The following is a 22,531-nucleotide window of genomic DNA, read 5'->3' on the forward strand; positions in this document are numbered from 1 at the left end:
ACTCTATCAAACATTCAAAGAAGAATTAACACCAATACTTCTCAATCTCTTCCAAAAACAGAAGAGGAGGGAACTCTTCCAAACTCATTTTATGAGGCCAGCATTACCCTGATAACAAAACCAGACAAAAACACCACAAGAAAAGAAAATTACAGGCAATATTCCTGATGAACATATTTCCTTAAAAGAAATATTAGCAAACCAAATCAACAATACATTAAAAGGATCACACACCAATGATCAAGTAGGGTTTATTCCAGGTATGCAAGGATGGTTCAACATCCATAAATCAGTCAATGTGATACAGAACACATTAACAAAAGAAAGAATAAAAATCATATTATCATCTCAATAGATACAGAAAAAGCACTTGACAAAATTCAACAACCATTTATAAAAACTCTCAACAAAGCAGGTATAGAGGAAATGTATTTCATCATAATAAAGGACAGAGCTAACATTACACTCAGTGATGAAAAGATGAAAGCCTTTTCTCTAAGATCAGGAGCAAGACAAGAATGCCCACTCTCTCCACTTTTATTCAGCATAATATTGGAAGTCCTGGCCAGAGCAATTAGGCAAGGAAAAGAAATAAAAGGCATCCAAATTGGAAAGGAAGAAGTAAAACTGCCACTATTTGCAGATGACAGGATATTATATACAGAAAACCCTAAAGACTCTTAAAGACATCAATAAACTATTGGAATAAACAAATTCAATAAACTTGCAGGATACAAAATCAATATGCAAAAATCTGTTGTGTTTTTATACACTAATAACAAACTATCAGAAAGAGAAATAAAGAAGACAATCCCATTTATAATTGCATCAAAAAGAATAAAACACCTAGGAATAAATTTAACCAAGCAAGTGAAAGACCTGTATATAGAAAACTGTAAGACATTAATGAAAGAAATTTCAGACACAAATAAATGGAAGGAAATTCTGTGCGCATGGACTGGAAGAATCATTACTGTTAAAATGTCCATACTACTCAAAGCAATCTACAGATTCAGTACAATCCCTATCAAAATTCCAATGGTATTTTTCAAAGAAATAATCCCCAAATTTGTATGGAAACACACACACACACACACACACAAAAAAAAAAACACACACACACTGATTAATCAAAGCAGTCTTGAGAAAAGAACAAAGCCAGAGGCATCATGCTCCCTGATTTCCAACAACATTACAAAGCTGTAGTAATAAAACAGTATGGTATTTGGCTTATGGAACTGAAGTGAAAACCCAGAAATAAACCCATGCATATGTGTTCAATTAATTTACAAAAAAGGAGCCAAAAATACACAATGGGGAAAGGACAGTCTCTTCCATAAGTGGTGTTGGGAAAACTAGACAGCCACATGCAAAAGAATGAAACTCAACCGCTAATTTACACCATACCCCAAAATTAACTCAAAGTGGATTAAAGACTTGACCATAAGACCTAAAATCATAAGATTCCTGGAAGAAAATATAGGCAGCAATCTCCTTGACATAGATCTTGGCAATGATGTATTTAATCTGACACCAAAAGCAAAAGCAAAAATAAACACGTGGGACTACATCACAGTAAAAAGCTTCTGCACAGCAAAGGAAACCATCAACAAAATGAAAAAGCAACCCACTGAATGGGAGAAAATATTTGCTAATCATACATCTGATAAGAAGTTAACATCCAAAATACAGAAAGAATTTATACAACTCAACAGCAAAAACACAAACAATCCAATTTAAAAATGGGGAGATCTGAATAGACATTTTTCCAAAGAAGTCATACAGATGATGGCCAAGAGGTACATCAAAAGATGCTCAACATCACTGATCATCAGGGGAATGCAAACCCAAGCCACAATGAGATACTGCCTCAAACCTATTAGAATGGCTCTTATCAAAAAAGACAAGAAATAACACATACTGGGGCAAGGATGTGGAGAAAAGCGAACCCTTGTGCACTGTTGGTAGGAATGTAAATTGGTGTAGCCACTCTGGAAAACAGTATGGAGGTTCCCCAAAAACTTAAAAATGGAACTACCATACAATCCAGCAATTCTACTTCTGGGTACTTATCCAAAGAAAATGAAAACACTAACTTGAAAAGATATATGCACCTTCACTGCAGCTTTGTTTACAATAGCTAAGATACAGAAACATCTGAAGTATCCATCAATGGATGAATAGATAAAGGAATTGTGGCACATATACATGGTGGAATAGTATTCAGGCATTAAAAAGAATGAAATCCTGCCATTTGCGACAGCATGGCTGGATCTCGAGGGCATTATGCTAAATGAAATAAGTCAGACAGAGAAAGACAAATACTGTACGATCCTTCTTATACATGGAATCTTTAAAAAATGAAAAAAGCTCATAGATAACAGAGAACAGATTGGTGGTTGCCATAGGTACATGTGGGGAGAACATTTTTTTTAAAGACAATAATAAAAAAAGATAATAATAAACTCATTACATGTTAATGTAAATAACAACTTGACAAAAAATACATTTTCCAAAACAAATTAGTGAGAAGAGCAGCAAAAAGCAAATCAAAACCCAGAAAAACAACTTTCCATTTGAAATGGAAAATATCAAATATATACCAAAAAAAGGTAGAATGGTATTATGAACCCCATCACCCAGTTTCAACCATATCAACTCATAGCTAATCTTATTTCATCTACACTCCACCCACTTCATCCCTCCCCTATTATTATGAAGCAAATCCCACATTATCATTTCCTCCAAAAACACTTCAGAATGTATCTCTAAAATGACTCTTTTTTTTAAACATAGCTACAACACCATTGTTACACCTGAAAAATAATGATTCTTTGGAAATATTTTTAATTAAGTAAAATTGCCTCTCACTGCTGTGGCCTCTCCCGTTGCGGAGCACAGGCTCCGGACGCGCAGGCGCAGCGGCCACGGCTCACGGGCCCAGCCGCTCCGCAGCACGTGGGATCCTCCCGGACCGGGGCACGAACCCGTATCCCCCGCATCGGCAGGCGGACCCTCAACCACTGCGCCACCAGGGAAGCCCAAGTAAAATTTTTTGAAAGGAACTTTTCTCGTGGCGCAGTGGTTAAGAATCTGCCTACCAATGCACAGGACACGGGTGGGTTTGAACCCTGGTCCGGGAAGATCCCACATGCCGCGGAGCAACTAAGCCCGTGCGTCAAAACTACTGAGCCTGCGCTCTAGAGCCCACAAGCCACAACTACTGAGCCCATGCAGCACAACTACTAAAGCCTGTGCGCCTGGAGCCCGTGCTCTGCAACAAGAGAAGCCATCGCTATGAGAAGCTCGCGCACTGCAACGCGGAGTAGCCCCCACTTGCTGCAACTAGAGAAAGCCCGCGAGCAGCAACAAAGACCCAACGGAGCCAAAAATAAATTAATTAATTAAAAGAAATTTTTTTAAAGAAAATTCCTTTCTTAAATGAAGCTCTAACTGTAACTTTAACTGCTACATTCCTCCAATAGTATCATCTGGTTAATTTTGCTTTCTTCTTGTAATACAAAACCATTATTAGTAAAACTACTTTCCCTATAGTTAAAGAGGAGAAATGGGAAAGGGATACTTATAACTGAAAAGGCTCAGCCCAGAAAATAATATACCAACTGATTTCTTTATCATCATTCCTAGACCCAGTGTTATCTGACTATTCACCTGAAATATAAGGATTTGTGGCAAGGGCAATGGTATACAGCCAATTCTCCATCAACAGAATCCACTAACAATTGGCAGTGGAGGCAAGGCAGAGAAAAGAAAGGATTTTCAACAATTTTCCTTGTTCCAGTAAGCCAGGTATTATGGCTATTGATGGCAGCTGGGAGTAGGGAGTCCTCCTGAGAGATGGAATGGACCAGCGAAGGCCTTTGTCTGACATCAAAGTACAACTGCTGTTAACCCGCTCCCATCCGGCTCCAAATCCGAGTCTACTTATTCTGAAAACCATTTTTGTCCTCTGGCCCCTGTCATCCTGTTTCTCTTGTTAACTGTTTCCTGTCAGGAGAAGAACCAACTCTACCAGGTGAACAGAAAAGCAGACCATTTGTCTTCTATTACCTAAACCCGGCACTCAGCAAGCATCAGAATCAGTTCCCATTTCTCTCTATCCTGAAAAGAAACAAACCCACTGCCAAGTTTCCGTGCAGCCAGAGCCTGGCTGGCCCCACTCCCATCACCATGCCCTGGAGTGATCAACAGGAGAGACAACGCAGCCTGAGTTATGCCAAGGACAGACACCACTCTGGAGCTCAAACTGTTTCTGCGGAGGGTTACTACACTGACATGTTAAAGACAAGACAAAACAAAACGAGCACCAACAAACAAACAAAAAAATCAACCCTGTTGTTGAAGCGCCTGCTGCCCCTCTCCGCGAAGGAGCTGGTGTGTGACCAGCAGCGGCCACTCTTCTGACCCCGTGTCCTCCCAGGGCTCTCACTCCAGTCAGATGCTCTCGCCTTGTGGTTCAATCCACATTTCACAGGAGGTCTGCAGTGTCAAAACACAGCTGCCCTGTCTCTCAGGTTGCCGCTGTCCCCAGGCCATGTGAACGGCCTGCCAGGGAGAGGGCAGCTCCCTGAAGACAATGCCTTCAGAGACCAAAGAGGGTTTGAGGCCCCTGTGACCTTAAGGACTTTCATCCTGAAGGGATTTCACACTTATCTTGAGAAGTCACTTCTTATCTGTCATACAGAATGGTCAATCTGCGGTCCCTGCATCACCTGACAGACACAGAGCCTCAGAGACATGTCAGCCTTCTGATCTGACTCCGGGCCACCTAGTTTTTCTGTGTAGGCCATCACTGAGTAGTCTGGTTGTGTCTGCTCTCAAGGGGCAGCTGGGACGGGATGTATACAGCCTGGCTGCCCAGAAACGCCACACACCACTATGATTCTCATACTGAACAGCCCAAGAATCACACTGCTGTTGATTCTGTTAAACTACAGATCATAGTCTACTCCCACCAATCTTTTCTTGGAGACTCCTCACAGAGTTGTCCAGAACCTTCCCGCTCCAGGGTGGAGATCCCACACCAAAAGCACCACAGTCACTTATGGGCCATTATCTAGAACTGATTTCCACTAGGAGTCCCTTCACATTTTATACTCCAAACTTTCTGAAAGTCTCACACCGAATTATAAGCATGTATCCTAAATCATCGTGATGCCTCCACAGCTTCAACTTTAACCCCAGGAATATCAAAGGAGCGGTCAGTTCAGCAGTTGGTTCTGCCACAATTACTCTACATCTGTTCTGTACAAAGATAAAAGCTGACTTTGACATTCCCTCTTATCCGATGAACCTCAAATACACCCCACCCCCCCAGCAGCCTCACTGCCTCCCTTCCCACTTTAACACACACACACATTTTTATATGGAAAAGCCCAAGGATGCCTCCTGCCCAACCGCATAATAAATATTTTTCAATGGCCATCTTTTCCTCCAACTGTTTGGAGTCTCCAAACTCTATAATAACAAAGGGCACCGAAATGGGCCTATCCATGGGGGAAATTCATCACCCCAAATGTCATTTTAAGCACAGATCAGCTTAAAATTACGTCTCTCTCTCCTCAGCCTCATGATCATGCTGATGATTAGCAGGGCACCTGTAGGTGGGCCACACTGTCTGCTCTGCAGACATCAGGGCAGCTGCCCACAGCCTAGCAAGGAAAATGCCATGCTCCATCTTCCACCTCTTGCTGCTCTGGGAGCCTAAGTTTTTATTTCTTCTGTTGCAGAGACTGACATGCCAGTAAAAGTTCTTCAGTCACTGATGAATTATAACTTTAGTCACCTACATAATCACACCCCTATGTGACAGACCAGACCCTGTGCCACCCAGGGTCTTGCTGAGTCTCCTTCTCTCTCAGTGTTCAGAGCTCCTGAATTCTCACTTGCTCCTTGACCCCTAAAAACATTCACAGCACCCACCACCTAAAACTACCACCACCTCCACTTATGTCTGAATATATATCTCACAAACAAAAACATGTTAGAGCCATAAACAAGTCCAATCAGAAAACAAACTGTTTCTAGCCTTGAACTTTCAAACTGCCCTAACTCCCTCTCTACCCCCTCCCCCCAGCTCTGGACTAATCTCCAGATAAATCCATGTCCCTCTCCTCTAATGCTGGAATTAGGAACCAAAGGAGGACTAGCCTCTCTACCTAAACACATACTGAATGGGTGTTGTCATTAGCAGTGTCCCAAGGGGGGCGGGGGGGGGGGGATTACATCAGCTCCAATAAGAACATCATTATCCAGGGGAGGAGAACAACCACACCAAAGTCAGTGCCTCACCCCTCACCCCTTCCACACTCATTCTGGAGTTACCTAGGCCTCCCCATCACCCCTGTGCCATACCACAACTTCCTACAGCAGGGACGCTGATAAACAGACCTGCTGAGAGTTGAGTATTACCTAGCACTACACCTGGAGAGATGACCCCACCAGATAGCTCGAGCAATTATGCGGCATGGTTACCCAGAGTCAGGGATTCCCCAGAGACAACAAGACAGTTTCAAGCATCAAGGGGCAGACCCGAAATGGATTTTGCTTGCCAAGCGCAGCAGCTGCTAACTACTAGTACTTGACTAACAGGTAAAGTTTGAGAAGCAGCACCGAGCTCCTCACTGCTCGCCACATTCCACTTTCGTAAGTTTGAGGCCAGTAGTACAAACCACTGTTTGACTACCCCTTGAACATGCCCACCTACCTCCTCCAGACCCCCTAAGGGGGTGGGGCTTGCCTCCAAAGAAAGGGTGCCATCCTCTTCTGAGAAGGACGTGGAGCTCTTTTCAGGCTCTGTATCTTTAGGCTGGATCCCTCGTAAGTGCAGCCCATCGCTGCCATAGCCAGAGGAAGAGGGCAAGATGCTCCCAGTCAGGCCACTGATGGATAAATCACTCTGAGAAGCAGGCAGTCTGGGAACCTGGGGGGGCACTCGACCCACGTGGGCAGGCTCTGTGCAGCTCTGGCCTCTCGACTGGGCCGGTAGTGATGAAGGAGAACATTCCACAATCCAGGAACCTGTCTGAGGGGCACTTAAAATACCCTTGGTTCCTCCCCCTACACTCCATCCCTCGGAAAGATGGTCTTGATTTCCTGTGTCGGTGGGGCGGTCTGTCCTGGGGAAAGTGCTGCTCCCAAATCCAAGCTGAGTATCTCCTTTCTCCACTGCAGTCCCTCCATGCAAAGGCAGCAGCACAGCCCTGCTGCTGCAGGATGCTGTCCTCGGAAATTCCACCAGTTGGCTCACTGACTTCTCACAGTTCCTTTCTGCGGGGTTATCGAGCAGGTGAGCAATGACAGTCATCCCCTCTTCCAGGGAATCCCAGACCCCTCTGGCAACTGATGACTCATTCTCTAACAAAAGCTGAGCAGTCTGGATCTCCCCCTGGAATCTCTCCTTCACCTGCACGATCATCCCCTGATCTCCCACCCCTGAGTCGGGGGCCGAGTCCCCAGGCAGTAAAATGTCTGTGGGGGGTGGCTCTACCCCTCCCATTCCTTCCTCCTTTTGGAGACTCACTGTTAACTTCGTCAGGGTTTCCGTCTCTTCGATGACTCCAGTTCCTTGCAAGGGTTCTTCCTCACGAGGGACCTCTGGAGTAGGGGTTTTCTTCCCCCTCCACTTCCTTTTGAACCGAACCCTTTTCTTAGGAGATATGGGAGTCTTCTCAGGAACAGCTATTGAATCTTTCGGCTCCTTAACGCAGCCCAGTGAATTTCCCATTGCTTTCCCCTCCTAATCTCAGCAAAAACGCAGCTAAGCCAGTCCTGGGATCCCAGAGAAATCCCAACGTTGGCTTCATCGGATTAGATGCACATTTAAAAACATGCACTATGCCGGCGATCCCTCTGATTCTTCCTCCCTCCCCGCCTCTCTCTGTCTCTTCCAGCCGCTGCCGATTCAGACAGCCATCTTACAGGCTCAGAGCTGCAACAAGACAAATTCAAAGCATCTCACTGCAGTTCAGAAATCACTTGACCTAAAAGCAGACAGAAACCGGATTGGCTACAGCTTCCTCTCTCCAAAATGAGGTAATTGGAGCACTGCCTTCAGAAACACAAACAGAAAGCAAAAAGGAGATAGAAACCAGGGGAGGGGAGGAATTAGGGAGGGCAGGAAGGAGGGAGGGAATGTAAGAGTAAATGGAAAAGGGAGGGGGAAAGAAAAGAGGCCCTGGGAGAAGGTAACGTGAAGGAAGGAGGAGGAGAAAGAGGGGAAAAGCAAGCCAGTGGCTGGTACCAACCGGGAAGGGAAGGGCCTCGAGGAACCAGGGCCGGGGACTATGGTCCCCAAACTGTGAAGTGAAACAGATTTCAATTGCTGCACCAAGATGTCCAAAAGAAAATATCAAGCAGGATTAACATACTCTCGATTTTTTCAGGTCAGAAACAATAAAATTATAACCAGAAGAGAGACCAGAGCGTAATCCTCCTAGTTACAAAAAGAAACACAAGCTTTAAAGATCTAGTCTCCTGTAGCATTTATTTCCCTACTTTTGAGAGAGAGAAAGAGAGAGAGAGACATCTGTTAATTCTGCTGGCCAATGACACACAGAGGAAAAACCCGGAAATCAGCTTTGAGTACAGTATATGGATGCTCGGTAAAAAGGATACCACTTCCATATACAACAGAGAAGCAGCGTTTCTGTGGAACAATACTCGACATGAAGGTCCAACAGTAATTACCGCCACTACTCACAGCTAACATGTTTTTAGCATTTGTCATGTGCCACGCCCCATGCTAAGCTATAGATTGTCTCATTTAATTCCCACAGCAACCAAATGAAGTCAAAACTATTATTTTACACTTTACAGATAAAGAAACTGAGGTTCAAGAAAGTGGATTCCTTTGCTCAAGGCTACACAAAGTGGCAAAGCCAGAACATGAACCCCTGTTTAAGACTTTGAACTTCAAACCCTTGTTACACTGCCTTCTACCAGCAGCAGGGATGGAAGTCTGTACTCAGTTAAGTAAAACAGGAAGATACTCCACTGTTTTGAATTGGCAACTAGACTCACATGGACCAAGGGCTGAAACAAAAAGATAACTTTTGCTCTTTGGGAGTAAGAGAGGAAGTCACTAAAATGAGGCCCAGATGGTTTTTACTCAAATTGCAGCAGGGCAGGAAGTCTAAATTAAAGGTCTAAAAAGTTGGTGGGACCTCCCTGGTGGTGCAGTGGATGAGACTCTGTGCTCCCAATGCAGGGGGCCCGGGTTCGATCCCTGGTCAGGGAATTAGATCCTATATGCATGCAGCAACTAAGAGTTCTCATGCCACAACTAAGACCTGGTGCAACCAAATAAATTTATTTATTTTATTATTATTTTTTTTTTCCGTATGCGGGCCTCTCACTGTCGTGGCCTCTCCCGTTGCGGAGCACAGGCTCTGGATGCGCAGGCTCAGCGGCCATGGCTCACGGGCCCAGCAGCTCCGCGGCATGTGGGATCCTCCCGGACCGGGGCACGAACCCATGTCCCCTGCATCAGCAGGCAGACTCAACCACTGCGCCACCAGGGAAGCCCCTAAATAAATATTTTTTTTAATAATTATAGGAATTACTTTAAAGCTCATCTTTAAAAAAAAAAAAAAAAAAAGTCTAAAACGTTGGATTCAAAAACCACCCTGTTGTGCCAGTGGGATTTGCCCACCCCAGTTTTTTTAGTATAGCATGTGACAGGTGAGATAACAGCACAATCCAAAGGGCTCCAAATGGAGTGGAAGGACAGAGCTTATATGTGTTTCCTCCTGGTCAAATCTATTTATTCTACACCAAAAGGATCCAGACCACACTGCAGAGAGAAATAATCGGCCTGGCTCTACATAAGCCTACCCACCTCTCCTGGAGACCTGAAAAATGCCCGCCACCAAAGGAAAGCAATAAGAACCCCTAAGCAACAGCTCTTCCACGGCACTTCTGAGACCCTACTGATGTCCCATCTGCCTCACCATTGCAGGAGGTGTTCTTTCTCCCCTAAGCCCTTACAAAGGCTGACTGCGAAACTGTAGCACCATCTGATGGCCATTGTAAACCACAGCAAGAAACAAGACAAGGAGGTTAGCATGAGAGAGAAACTCAGTCAGACTCCAGAAAAATCACTTAATCGGAAAAAAAATCTGATGCTACAATATAATTCTCCAGGCAGGCACCAGGCCTCTACTCCTTCAACAAAGAGCACTGGAACTATGGAACTTCTCAGATGTACACCCCAAGGCTCAAGCTTGAATTTTGCTCATGAAATACAAGCAAACTGAATTTCTGAAAATGGTCAACTCAGGGGCAAGAGAGACGACAGCCTCTGGATATGACTGCTGCTGCTGGAGTTTTCTCTGACAGACGGGCCTGACAGAGCTCAGCAGATTACTTCTAGGAGCCTTTTCTTTCTTAAACTTCTGCATATGTTGGGCAAATCAGGCTTTCATTTCCTTCTGCTCCAGAGGAAAATTGGTCTAGGAAAAGAGCAGAGAGTTCAGCAAGGTAGACCTAGGTTCAAATTCCCAGTTCTGTTAACTCAGTAGCTAAGTAACTACCTTGCTAAGTGATTCAGTCTCCTTACCTCTAAAACATGGATGCTACCATTTACTTAATGGGGTTGTAGAAAGGTTCATGGGATGGTGTCTTGAAAATGCTTGGCTCCCTGCCTGGTCTACAGTAAATCCCTTTTCTCCTCATTTACTACTGGAGCTAAGAGGTATGAGGCACTCCACCACCACCAGGGTCCTAATATACTCTTTTTCTTGATTAGTCTCTAAGGAAAGTAGCTATGTTCTAATGTCCAAAGTTTAGGTGTTTGTTTTTCTCCATAGGGGTGCTGCTTCCCCTAGTTTACTGAGTAAGTTAACTGATCACAAGGACTTTCCCCTGGACCGTCTTCTCATCTAGCCTGAACTCTCAACACATAGCCAGCTGCCTTCTGGGAGAGCAGATTTCTAGTGCCCACATATTTTTCATGTCTTCTCCTTTGGCTTTTTCTAGTTAACAGTTTACTGCCCATAGGTCTCCCATAGAGACAGCGGTCATGAAAGACTCCAGAGCAAAAAAGCTCATTCATTCACTCCACAAGCATGAATGATGCCTCACCTACATGCCAAGCACTAAGTGTCATAAAGTACACACAAATGTAAACCCAACTAAGGTCTTAGGTCTCTTGACCTAAACTCCCAGACTTCTTAAATTTCAGAGTGCTATACATACACTAGTATTTAATAAACACTTGAAAGTTGCAAAGCTAATTTTGTCAGATTCTGATTTTTAAAGAACTTATCTTCTAGAAAAATCATAAATCCTAACATGTACCTTAAAACAGGCCTGGACAAAACCAAGAGATAAGAAATCCTATTATTAGTATCTGGATGTATAACCTAAAAAAGTCAGTTGGTCTCTGTGTTTCAGTTTGCTCATCTGAACAATGGGCACAGGAAAACAGACATCACAGTCTATTTATCTGGTCTACCTACCCCACAGCTTCAAAGAGACCAATTTCATACAATATCCTTTCATTTAACAAATACTTATTGAGTGAAACAAATAACCACGTTACACAGCAGTATGTGTCACACAACCCTGTAAGTCATACTGGCCTTCTGAGAGTGACTGAAAAAACGAAAAGTATACTGGGAAAAAAAAGAAAAAAAAAAAGAAAATATAAAATATTAACATCTGTTTAATTTTGAAGGTGACTACACACATGAAGATCTGTTATAAATTTTTCTGTACTTCTCTGGGTAATTAAAAATTTCATAATTAAAAACTAAAATCGGGACTTCCCTGGTAGCGCAGTGGTTAAGAATCCGCTTGCCAATGCAGGACACTCGGGTTCGAGCCCTGCTCCGGGAAGATCTCACGTGCCACGGAGCAACTAAGCCCGTGTGCCACAACTACTGAGCCTGCGCTCTAGAGCCTGGGAGCCACAACTACTGAGCCTGCATGCCACAGCTACTGAAGCCCACGCACCTAGAGCCCGCGCTCTGCAACGAAAACCCACCACAATGAGAAGCCCGCGCACGGCAACAAAGAGTAGCCCCCCGCTCGCGGCAACTAGAGAAAACTCGTGCACAGCAATGAAGACCCAACACAACCAAAAAAATAAAAAATAAAATCCTTAAAAAAAAAAAATACATTCTCCTGCAAACTAAAACCACAAGGAGATACCATTTCACACCCACTATGATGGTATAATCTAAAAGACAGACAATTACAAGGATATGGAGAAACAGGAACTCTCACAGTTGAGCTAGTGGGAATATAAAATGGTTCAGCCACTTTGGAAGACAGTTTGGCAGTTTCTTAAAAAGTTATATATAAACCTACCCTATAACCCAGCAATTCCACCCATAGGTATATAGCCAAGAAAAGTGAAAACATATGTCCACACAAATATTCAAATCAACGTTATTTATAATAGCCAAAAAATGAAAACAACCCAAATGTCCATCAACTACTGAATAAACAAAATATATGGTATGTCCATACAACAGATACTCCTCAGCAATAAAGGAATTAAGTACTAATACATGCTACAACATAGATGAACTTCAAGAATATTATGTTAAGTGAAAGAAGTTAGACACAGAGCACATATTATGATTCCATTTAAATGAAATGTCTGGAATAGGCAAATCTGTAGAAACAAAAAACATATTAGTGGTTGCCTGAGGCTGGGGATGGGAATGGAGAATAACTATAAATAGACAAGAAGGACCTTAGTGGGATGATGAAAATATTCTAAAATTGGATTATGGTGATGGTTATACAACTCATAAAAATCACTGAATCACACAATGAAAATGCGTCAATTTTATGGTACATAAATTATACCTCAATAAAGTTGTTTTTAAAAAAGAGTGTATTTTCTTAAACAAACAATAGAATGATGACCAAAAGATGTTTTAAAACAATTAGCTAACTATATGGAAAGGGAAGAAACAGGATGGAGGGGGGACAGAGATGAAAGCTAGACTTCACTGAACACACCTTGTGCTCACTTTTTAAAATTTCCCTTTGGAACAATGTATATGGTCTATAAAATATAAAATAAAATTGAAAGAGAAAAAAAAAATCCCTAAAAACTGAAGGAATATAAAAACAAATGAACCCAATTGTGTACTGAATTAATGGCTTAACAACACAGAGAAGTTACTTCAAATGACTATAAAACAAAATTATTTGTACGTCCTTAGGAGATAAACACTAAGAACAAAAAGAACTGCAAAGAAATCACAAACTTTTCAGTAATTGTGTTGTTAATAATAACACTGTCATTGTTATTTTGATTCAAATATATTACATATAATATATATGACTTTCTATATATGCTATAATATATATATGATTTTATGTATGCGTGCATCCGTGTGCTTGTGTGCACGAAAAAGGGAAAAAGTAACGTGTTACTTAGATAGCATCAAGATTTTCAGCATAAGAAAAAAAAAGGATACAAACATAAAGTCAAAGAAGCTGAATACAACTCTGTAATTCTAAGTTTGAATTAGAAACATCATTATAAATTCTTGATTTTTTTAAAAGAGAAAAATACAAGTGTTAGCTAGCTCTGTCCACAGAAAACGCCTAGAGACAGTGACCAACCCTGTAGCACTCAGATTGTTGTCAACAAAGAATTTCAGTTCTTGGAGAAATTGCTAATCCCAGGCCTGAAACAGGAAATATACAAAAAGTATTTGGAACAGCTCTTCACACAAGAAATAAAGGATATTATCAAAGACTATGAGGATCATGACAAAGGACACAGAGTCAACTTTTAAAAAGTCATTGGCCAAAGAAGGAGCTGAGTATTAGGAAAGATGACAGCTGTATTTGATTAGAACACATTTAAGTCTGTTAAAAATCCATGAATCACACTGATACTAAAGGAAAATATATATCAACAAAGAAACTTTCATTGGTCTTTGGAGAAACTTAGAGAATCAACTAATTATTCTGAAAACTGGTAAAACAGAGGGAAAGATGAAAGCATTTATCTTTGTATCTTGCCTTTCCTATAGGAGCTATCTCTCAGGGTAATGAATAAAGTAAAATTCTACTTTACAAAAGAATTATAAAATTTTGAGTATCACCATTTTGCAACTTCTAATGAAATAATGGAACTAGCAATGACAAACAGTAGCTGCTAAAGTTTTAGGTGAAGAGCTAACAGTGAGTGGATCTACAACGGATGGATCAGGCTGATAACACCTGAACCCACTAATCAAGCTTAACATCACGAAAAGACAGACAACAGACATTATGTGCCTTCTGATGTGTAGCAATAAAAGTGTACAACTCGGGACTTCCCTGGTGGTGCAATGGTTAAGAATCAGCCTGCCAATGCAGGGGACACAAGTTCAATCCCTGGTCCGGGAAGATCCCACATGCCACGGAGCAACTAAGCCCATGTGCCACAACTACTGAGCCTGAGCTCTAGAGCCTGTGAGCCACAACTACTGAACCCATGTGCCGCAACTACTGAAGCCCGCGCTCTCTAGGGCCCGTGTGCCACAACTACTGAGCCCGCTTACTGCAACTACTGAAGCCCACGCACCTAGAGCCCATGCTCCGCAACAAGAGAAGCCACGGCAATAAGAAGCCCACACACAGCAATGAAGAGTAGACCCTGCTCGCTGCAACTAGAGAAAGCCCACGCACAGCAATGAAGACCCAACACAGCCAAAAACAACAACAACAACAAAAGTATACAACTCAACATCACCATCCTTGCCTGCGCCCCCACCACACAAAAAAGGAAAACTGAGTATGATCCAGCTTCAGGTCTAAAACACCACTTTACAGGCAATACAAGAGAGGGATGGAGGATGCTGTTAGAAAACATCCCAGAGATGCCACCAGCATCTTTACATAAATTGCATAGGACAAAAGACCTGATTTATTCAACAAACCAAAAGAGGAGAAAAAGAGGAGGGGAAAATTTAATACATGTGTGGACTTTGTTTGGATTCTGATTCAAACAAGCCATTTTTTAAATGAGATAACTGGGGAAATCTGAACAATGCTCAGATATTCAATGATTTTAAGAAATTACTGATTTTTACAGTGTTATAACACTGTGGTTTGCTTAAATGAAGAGTCTTTAAGAGATACACACTGAAATAGATGGAATTATATGATGTCTGGGACTCCTTTCAAAATAACTTACTGGGGGGTTTGAGGAGTGGATCAGGATATAGACAAAATAGCACTGGCCATGAGTTAGTAACTGTAGGGCTAGGTGATGGTACATGGTGGTTCTATACTATTTTCTCTGCTTTTATATATGTTTGAAATTTTTCATAACAAATTTTTAAAGAGAGAGTAAGAAAGAACATTTTCCTGATGCAGTGTTCAGTTAAGGAACATTACCGCCATATCCTCTGTCCCAGAAAAAATTTAATTAACCAGTTCAATTTCCATTCCTTGACCCCTGAATTTCCCTTTTGTTGAATTTAGTTGCAGTCAGGAGAAACAAAGACCCAGTGGACAGCTTCCTCTTACCTCACACCTATGAGGAATAACATTGGTCTCTCAAAGTGAAGGCAGGTTTATGGTGAAATACGAACAACCAACAAAGTTTCTCTAAAAAACCCCTCTTCTCATAAGGGTGCCAAGAAGGTAACTCTATGAAAGCTCAGCAAAGTTCTTGTTCCCACCCTGCCAAGGCACACTGCCAAGTTCATGTTCCTGGTTATCCCTATATCCGAAGCATGCCTGAGGACACCCTGTGGTTCCACAAAAACACACGTTACCTCCACACTTTCCTAAGCCTACTTATGCTGCAGATTGACAGCACTGGTTCCAAACCCAGAGCCCCAAGAAATAAACCCTGAGCTCTCAGAATTTCCCATATTCTCAGGAATTCTGGGACACCTGCTGTTCTGCCTTCACCCAGTAGGTGGCGCCGACTCCCCACTGGGACATCACAGCAGCCACAGCCCTGGGAGTCACTGCCTTGAGATATTTATATTACCCTTCTTTTCCCACCTGCTCAAGAAGTGCTCCCCTGGGACTTGGTGGCGCAGTGGTAAAGAATCTGCCTGCCAATGCAGGGGACACGGGTTCGAGCCCTGGTCCGGGAAGATCCCACATGCCACAGAGCAACTAAAAGCCCGTGCCACAACTACTGAAGTCCATGCACCACAACTACTGAAGTCCGTGCCTAGAGCCCGTGCTCCACAAGAGATGCCACCGCAATGAGAAGCCCACACACCACAACCAAGAGTAGCAAGAGTAGCCCCGCTCGCCACAGCTAGAGAAAGCCCGCGCGCAGCAACGAAGACCTAACGCAGCCAACAATAAATACATTAAAAAAAAAAAAAAAAAAAAAGTGCTCCCTGTAATCAATCAGCCTTGTGTACAGTTGTTGGGTATAGGAGAACTGTCTGAGAAATAGTTTTGTTTAGTTGAGCTAATGTGATTCAAGATAGTCTTCTTATAAAAATAGGGCTGTGATTTTCCAATAGCAATCCAGACTTGAAAAGGATTTACCTTCTTAGCGGGGACCAACAGGAAGGCTGTGTGACCATGTGAACACTACCAACATGCCACTGTTCTTGGGTGTGATGGATGTTACAAAGTTATGATTACAAACACATATACAAACCCAGAGACCAAGGTGCTTGCTATGAACTGAATGTTTGTGTCCCCTCGAAATTCATATACTGAAGCCCTAACCCTGATATGATGGTATCTGGAGGTGGGGCCTTTGGCAGGTAATTAGGTTTAGATGAGGTCATGAGAGTGGAGCCCTCATAATGGGACTGATGCCCTTATAAAAAGATGAAGGGACACAAGATCTCTTTCTCTGCATGCATGCCCCAAGGAAAGGTCATGCAAGGGCATAACTAGGAAAAGGGCCCTCACCAAGGAGCCAACCATGCTAGCACTCTGATCTTAGACTTCCAGCCTCCAGAACTGTGAGAAATGAATGTTTGTTGTTTAAGCCACCCAGCCTATGGTGTTTCATTATAACAGCCCGAACTGACTAAGACAGTGCTACAATTAACTAGGCTTGTTTAAGATCATTAGAAATGAGGAAAAGTCTACAACAAAGAAGGGTTATAAGGCTTTGCTCCACCCTTCTAGAGCAGCAAATCCAACATCTCTCCCCACCCCTCACATTCTGAGTCCCTGAAGAGCCAGTTTTGACTCAGCTGAGCAGACTTTTTTTTTTGGGGGGGGGGGGCGGTACGAGGGCCTCTCACTGTTGTTGTCTCTCCCGTTGCAAGGCACAGGCTCCGGACGCACAGGCTCAGCGGCCATGGCTCACGGGCCCAGCCGCTCCGCGGCATGTGGGATCTTCCCAGACCGGGGCACGAACCCGTGTCCCCTGCATCGGCAGGCGGACTCTCAACCACTGTGCCATCAGGGAAGCCCTGAGCAGACTTTTAATAACCAGACTGCCAATGAAAGGGCCAAAGCACAAACAAGTGAAAAATCCCATTTCATCATGCAAATGATGAGGAAGTTCTGGGTTTACACTGCAAGAGCTTTGTCTCTAGGCCACCCTAATCTTCCTTTCCAACTCCCACTCTCACCCTCATGCACTGCCAAATACGGAGAAGCAAGCCTCAGTGTGTGCCCTTGGAAGGCAGAGCAACCTCTAAAGTCTTTCTAGGCCATGTCCAAACCAAGCAACCAGGACCCCAAACTTCATAGACCCTACCTGGAAGTGCAAAATAATGGTCCAGATCAGGCCCAGGGTCAGCTTGGGGTTGCCATCTGTGATGTCATCGTTGCGAATATTCACTAGTTTCACCTGAAAAAGATACAAAAGCTGATCTCAGAGCTCTGTGATGTTTTTGTTTTGATTTCGTTTTTATAGATTTTCATTATTTATACGCAGTTAAATTGGGTTTTTTGGTGTACAGTTCTGAGTTTTCACACACGTACAGATTTGTGTAACTACCACCACAATCAGGATAACAGCACAGGTACGTCAACCCGAAAAGGTGATCTCGAGCTGCCCCTTTGTAGTCAAACCGTGCCCCCACTGCTAATTCCTGGCAACCACTGATCTGTTCCCAATTTTGCTTTTTCTAGAATGTCATATAAATGAAATCACACAGTATGTAATCTTTTGATAACAGCTTTTTTTCACTAAGCATAATGTCCATGAGATCCCCATCCAAGTTGCTGCATGTAACAACAGTTTGCTCCTTTGCGTTGTGGAGGAGGAGTATTCCACTCTACCGATATACTACACTGTAATTATCCACTCATCTATTGAAGGACATTTGCGTTGTTTCCAGTTTGGGGCAATTATAAATAAAGCTCCTATATTCATGTACAGTTTTTTGTGCGAGCACATGTTTTCATTTCTCTAGGGTAAATTCCTAGGAATGGGATTGCTGGGTCGTATGGTATATGTTTAGCTTTATAAGAAACTGCCAAACTGTTGGGTTGGCCAAAAGGTTCGTTCGTTTTTTTCTGTAAGATGGCTCTAGTAGCACTTAGTTGCCTTTAACTTCATACAAAACAATTTTCTTAGACTGTATGTGACAGCTGTCATATCAGTGTACGTTTAAAAAAAGACATCAAAATTGGTGAATTTTTGTGTAACCATTTTAATGTTGAAGAAAAAAAGCAACATTTTGGCGAATTATGCTTTATTATTTCAAGAAAGGTAAAAATGCAACCTAAATGCAAAAACAAATTTGTGCAGTGTATGGAGAAGGTGCCGTGACTGATCGAACATGTCAAAAGTGGTTTGCGAAGTTTCGTGCTGGAGATTTCTCGCTGGACAATGCTCCACAGTCGGGTAGACCAGTTGAAGTTGACAGCGATCACATAGAGACATTAATTGAGAACAATCAACGTTATACCACGCGGGAGATAGCGGACATACTCAAAATATCCAAATCAAGCGCTGAAAATCATTTGCACCAGCTTGGTTATGTTCATCGCTTTGATGCTTGGGTTCCACATAGGTTAAGTGAAAAAAACCTTCTTGACCATATTTCTGCCTGTGATTCTCTACTGAAACGTAATGAAAACGTTCCATTTTTAAAACAAATTGTGACAGGCGATGAAAAGTGGATACTGTATAATAATGTGGAACGGAGGAGATTGTGGGGCAAGCGAAATGAACCACCACCAACCACACCAAAGGCCGGTCTTCATCCAAAGAAGGTGATGTTGTGTACATGGTGGGACTGGAAGGGGGTCCTCTATTATGACCTCCTTTTGGAAAACCAAACCATTAAATTCCAACAAGTACTGCTCTCAATTAGACCAAGTGAAAGCAGCACTTGACAAAAAGCGTTCAGAATTAGTCAACAGAAAACTCATAATCTTCCATCAGGATAACGCCAAGACCATAAGTTTCTTTGATGATCAGGCAAAAACTGTTACAGCTTGGCTGGGAAGTTCTGATTCATCCACTGTACTCACCAGACATTGCACCTTCAGATTTCCATTTATTTACATATTTACAAAATTCTCTTAATGGAAAAAATTTCAATTCCCTGGAAGACTATAAAAGGCACCTGGAACAGTTCTTTGCTCAAAAAGATAGTTTGGGGAAGATGGAATTATGAAGTTGCCTGGAAAATGGCAGAAAGTAGTGGAACAAAAGGGTGAATATATTTGTTCAATAAAGTTCTCGGTGAAAACGAAAAATCTGTCTGATTTTCACTTTAAAAGCGAAGGCACTTTTTGGTCAACCCAGTATCTTCCAGCGTGATTGTACCATTTTGCAATCCCACCAGCAAAGCAACCTTGCAAGCACATGCTATTATGAGTTGCTTTTTAATTAAGTCACCACAGCCCTGACTTTTTTCTTCTTCTTTCTTATTTCTTCAAGGTTGAGAGAGAGAGAGAGAGAGAGAGAGAGAGAGAGAGTGCTGACCCTTGTCCCTCGCTGGTCTCTGGCCTGCTCCCACCTATTTCCCCTCCTTTGTCGCAGACATCCCCACCTGCCCACACCTCCCATAGCATATGCTTTACTCCTAAAATCTCATTCCAGCAACACGATGTGCACAGATACACAGGCCCTTCCCCCAGCAGGGTGACCAACCATTCCTGTGTGCTGGAAACTGAGGGGTTTCCTGGGACGTGGGCCTTTCAGTGCTGAAACCAAAAGTGTCCTAGGAAAACCAGCCTACTTCCACTTCCACCTCCACCCCTGCGAGTGTCTGTTGTATCCTCATGGAGGTCCTCACAACTGTGGCAAACCGTCCTGAAGCTGCCCTGCCTTTATCTCTTCAACTGAACTGAAATCTTCTTGTACTAAAGAACCTAGTGACCTCAAACAGAAGCCTCACTTCTCCCTTACACTATGGTGAACGGTGCTGTAGACTGAATGCTTGTGTCCCTCCAACATTCATATGTTAAATTCTAACACCCAATCTGAAGGTATATGGAGGTGGGACCTTCTGGGGGTGATTAGGTCTTGAGGGAATGGAATTAGTATCTTTGTAAGAGAGACCCTGAAAGCTCCCTCGACCTTTCCATCATGTGAGGTCACAGCTAAAAGCCATCTCTGAACCAGGACCTCACCAGATACCAAATCTGCCTCGATCTTGGACTTCCCAGTGTTCAGAACTGTGAGAAATAAAATTCTGTTGTTTATAAGCCACCAGGGCTGTGATATTGTGTTACAGCAACCTGAATGACCAAGACACCTGGGCAAATTCTCTCCCTTTTCTGTATCTCAGTTTCCCCTTCTGTATATTGGGAGTGGGACAACCTGCTACTGGTGTGAGTGCACGTTTTCTAATCACAAGCAGCCCACAGCTGGCAGGCTGGCAGTATCAGCCAAGTCCACGTCCCTCAGTCCCAACTCTGTCAGCTTTCCCCTTGTTTTCTGAAGTCTACCTTCCTTGGCCAAGCCACCTTCCAACCTCTGCCCATCTGTTCCTTGGAGACTTCACACCTAACTCCTACCTTTCCTACCTCATCTTCTACCACCTTTCTTGGTAACTGTCACACTCATCTCGATGACCCAAGTATCACCCATCTGTACAACTCGTCTGCCTTCTCACTTCTGATGACTTTCATTTTCACTCTGCTTTGGAAACCTGCACAGCTACAACCTCACCATAAGCAAGAACTGCTCTAGAGTTCTCTCTGCCCTTCTCTGTGTCCACTGTTAACCACTCACATTTTTACTATAGCCAAGTAACCAATCTCCTCTCCATCCTTATTTACATTTCTAGCTAATCAGTTCTTCTCAATTCACCTTTTGACCATTAAGGCCCTCTCTGGTTTCCTGTAACTCTACATACAGACATTCCAACGCTGCTCTCTCTGGTCCCCTAAACACGTCAGCTTCCAATTCTCCTACCTCTTTTCATTTATCAATTTATTCAACAAATATTTATTAAGTGCTGATTGTGGACCATTCATGATGACAGGTGATGAAGATAAAAATGTAAGTAAGATCACATTCCCTGTCCTCAGGGGCCTACAATGCATTAGAGCAAACAGAGAAATAACAATAAAGTAATAAGTATTTTATTAGAAGCAAACTGCTGCAGGAGTACACAGAAAAAGAATTTTCCAAGTTAATGAGAATTACTGATAAGAGTGACAAAAATGAACTAACTCCAAAAATATGTGTACCATCTAATGTCTTCGTGACCGCTGCTGTTGCCTCGTGACTGTAGCTATACCAAATCTTTCCAAACAGCTCTCTAAGCAGATGATATCTGACTCCCTCACCCATCCACCTTTCTCCTCTCCACAAACTTTCTCTGTGTCTTTATCCCTCCTTCCTTCCTCCTCCCTGTATCTCAGAAGAGGCATTTTTTTCCTTTCTTTTTCAAAGAAACCACATCAGCTGTGCTCTGCATCTCATCCCTCAATCCCTGGGCTTGGTTCCATCAATTAGGAAGCAATGGGAGGAAGAAACGTGTGTAGAAAGCAGCATGGAAGGAGCATTAAACAAATGTCAGGAGACCTGGGTGGAAGTCCCAGCTTTGCTCTACCTTGTGTGATCTGGGGCAGGTCATTTCTCAGTTTCCTTCCGTATGAAACCAAAAGGCTGGACTAGAGGATCCCCAAGGCCTCTTCCAGCGCTAACATGCTCTGACTCACACTCCTCCTCACCCTCATTCTGCTTTCCTCTCCTTCACTGGCTTCTCCCCCTATGTCTAAAAATATGTTGCCACCTTCCTTCTTTATCTAGGGAGGGAAAAGCTTCTTTACTATGTCCTAACCACTCTACTGCTCTACTGAGACTGTTCTTGTAAGTCACCAGCGCTGCACAGCTGAGACCTTTTCCTCAGCTCCATGTGCCGTTCAGCCATCCTGACCATCCCTCACCCAGTTCTCATAATGATGCAGCACTCTGGTTTTCCCTCTTCCTAGACGATGTACCTTTTCCCATCTTCTGTGCTGGTTTATTTTTCATCTTCCCTTTGAAAACCTCCACCCGAGGTGAGTCAATCTTTCATATCATGCTCTTCTCTAAGACTCTCCCCCGGAGACAGGCCACAAACTCTATGTAAGGACCACCAAATGATTTGTCCAAACACAATACAGCTGCTCACTAGCAGGCAAGACTCAGAACTGCATCAGT

The 22,531-nt window shown here is 43.1% G+C and overlaps 1 protein-coding gene across 36 annotated transcripts in view; it reads right to left on the minus strand.

Moving 5' to 3' along the window:
* MACF1 (microtubule actin crosslinking factor 1) overlaps window positions 1-22,531 on the minus strand; it is a 349,861-nt gene that overhangs the window by 184,660 nt on the left and 142,670 nt on the right. For 22 of the 36 annotated variants that reach the window (XM_067010930.1, XM_067010949.1, XM_067011058.1 and 19 more), the window contains one exon: window positions 17,675-17,767. In XM_067010930.1, the coding sequence (XP_066867031.1) occupies window positions 17,675-17,767 (93 nt within the window). Of the gene's footprint in view, window positions 1-6,727; window positions 7,964-17,674; window positions 17,768-22,531 lie in introns of those variants that run through there. The other 14 variants (XM_067011080.1, XM_067011005.1, XM_059043660.2 and 11 more) reach the window with 1 other exon arrangement.

This window comes from Kogia breviceps, chromosome 1, assembly GCF_026419965.1.
Source record: "Kogia breviceps isolate mKogBre1 chromosome 1, mKogBre1 haplotype 1, whole genome shotgun sequence".
NCBI lineage: Eukaryota > Metazoa > Chordata > Mammalia > Artiodactyla > Physeteridae > Kogia > Kogia breviceps.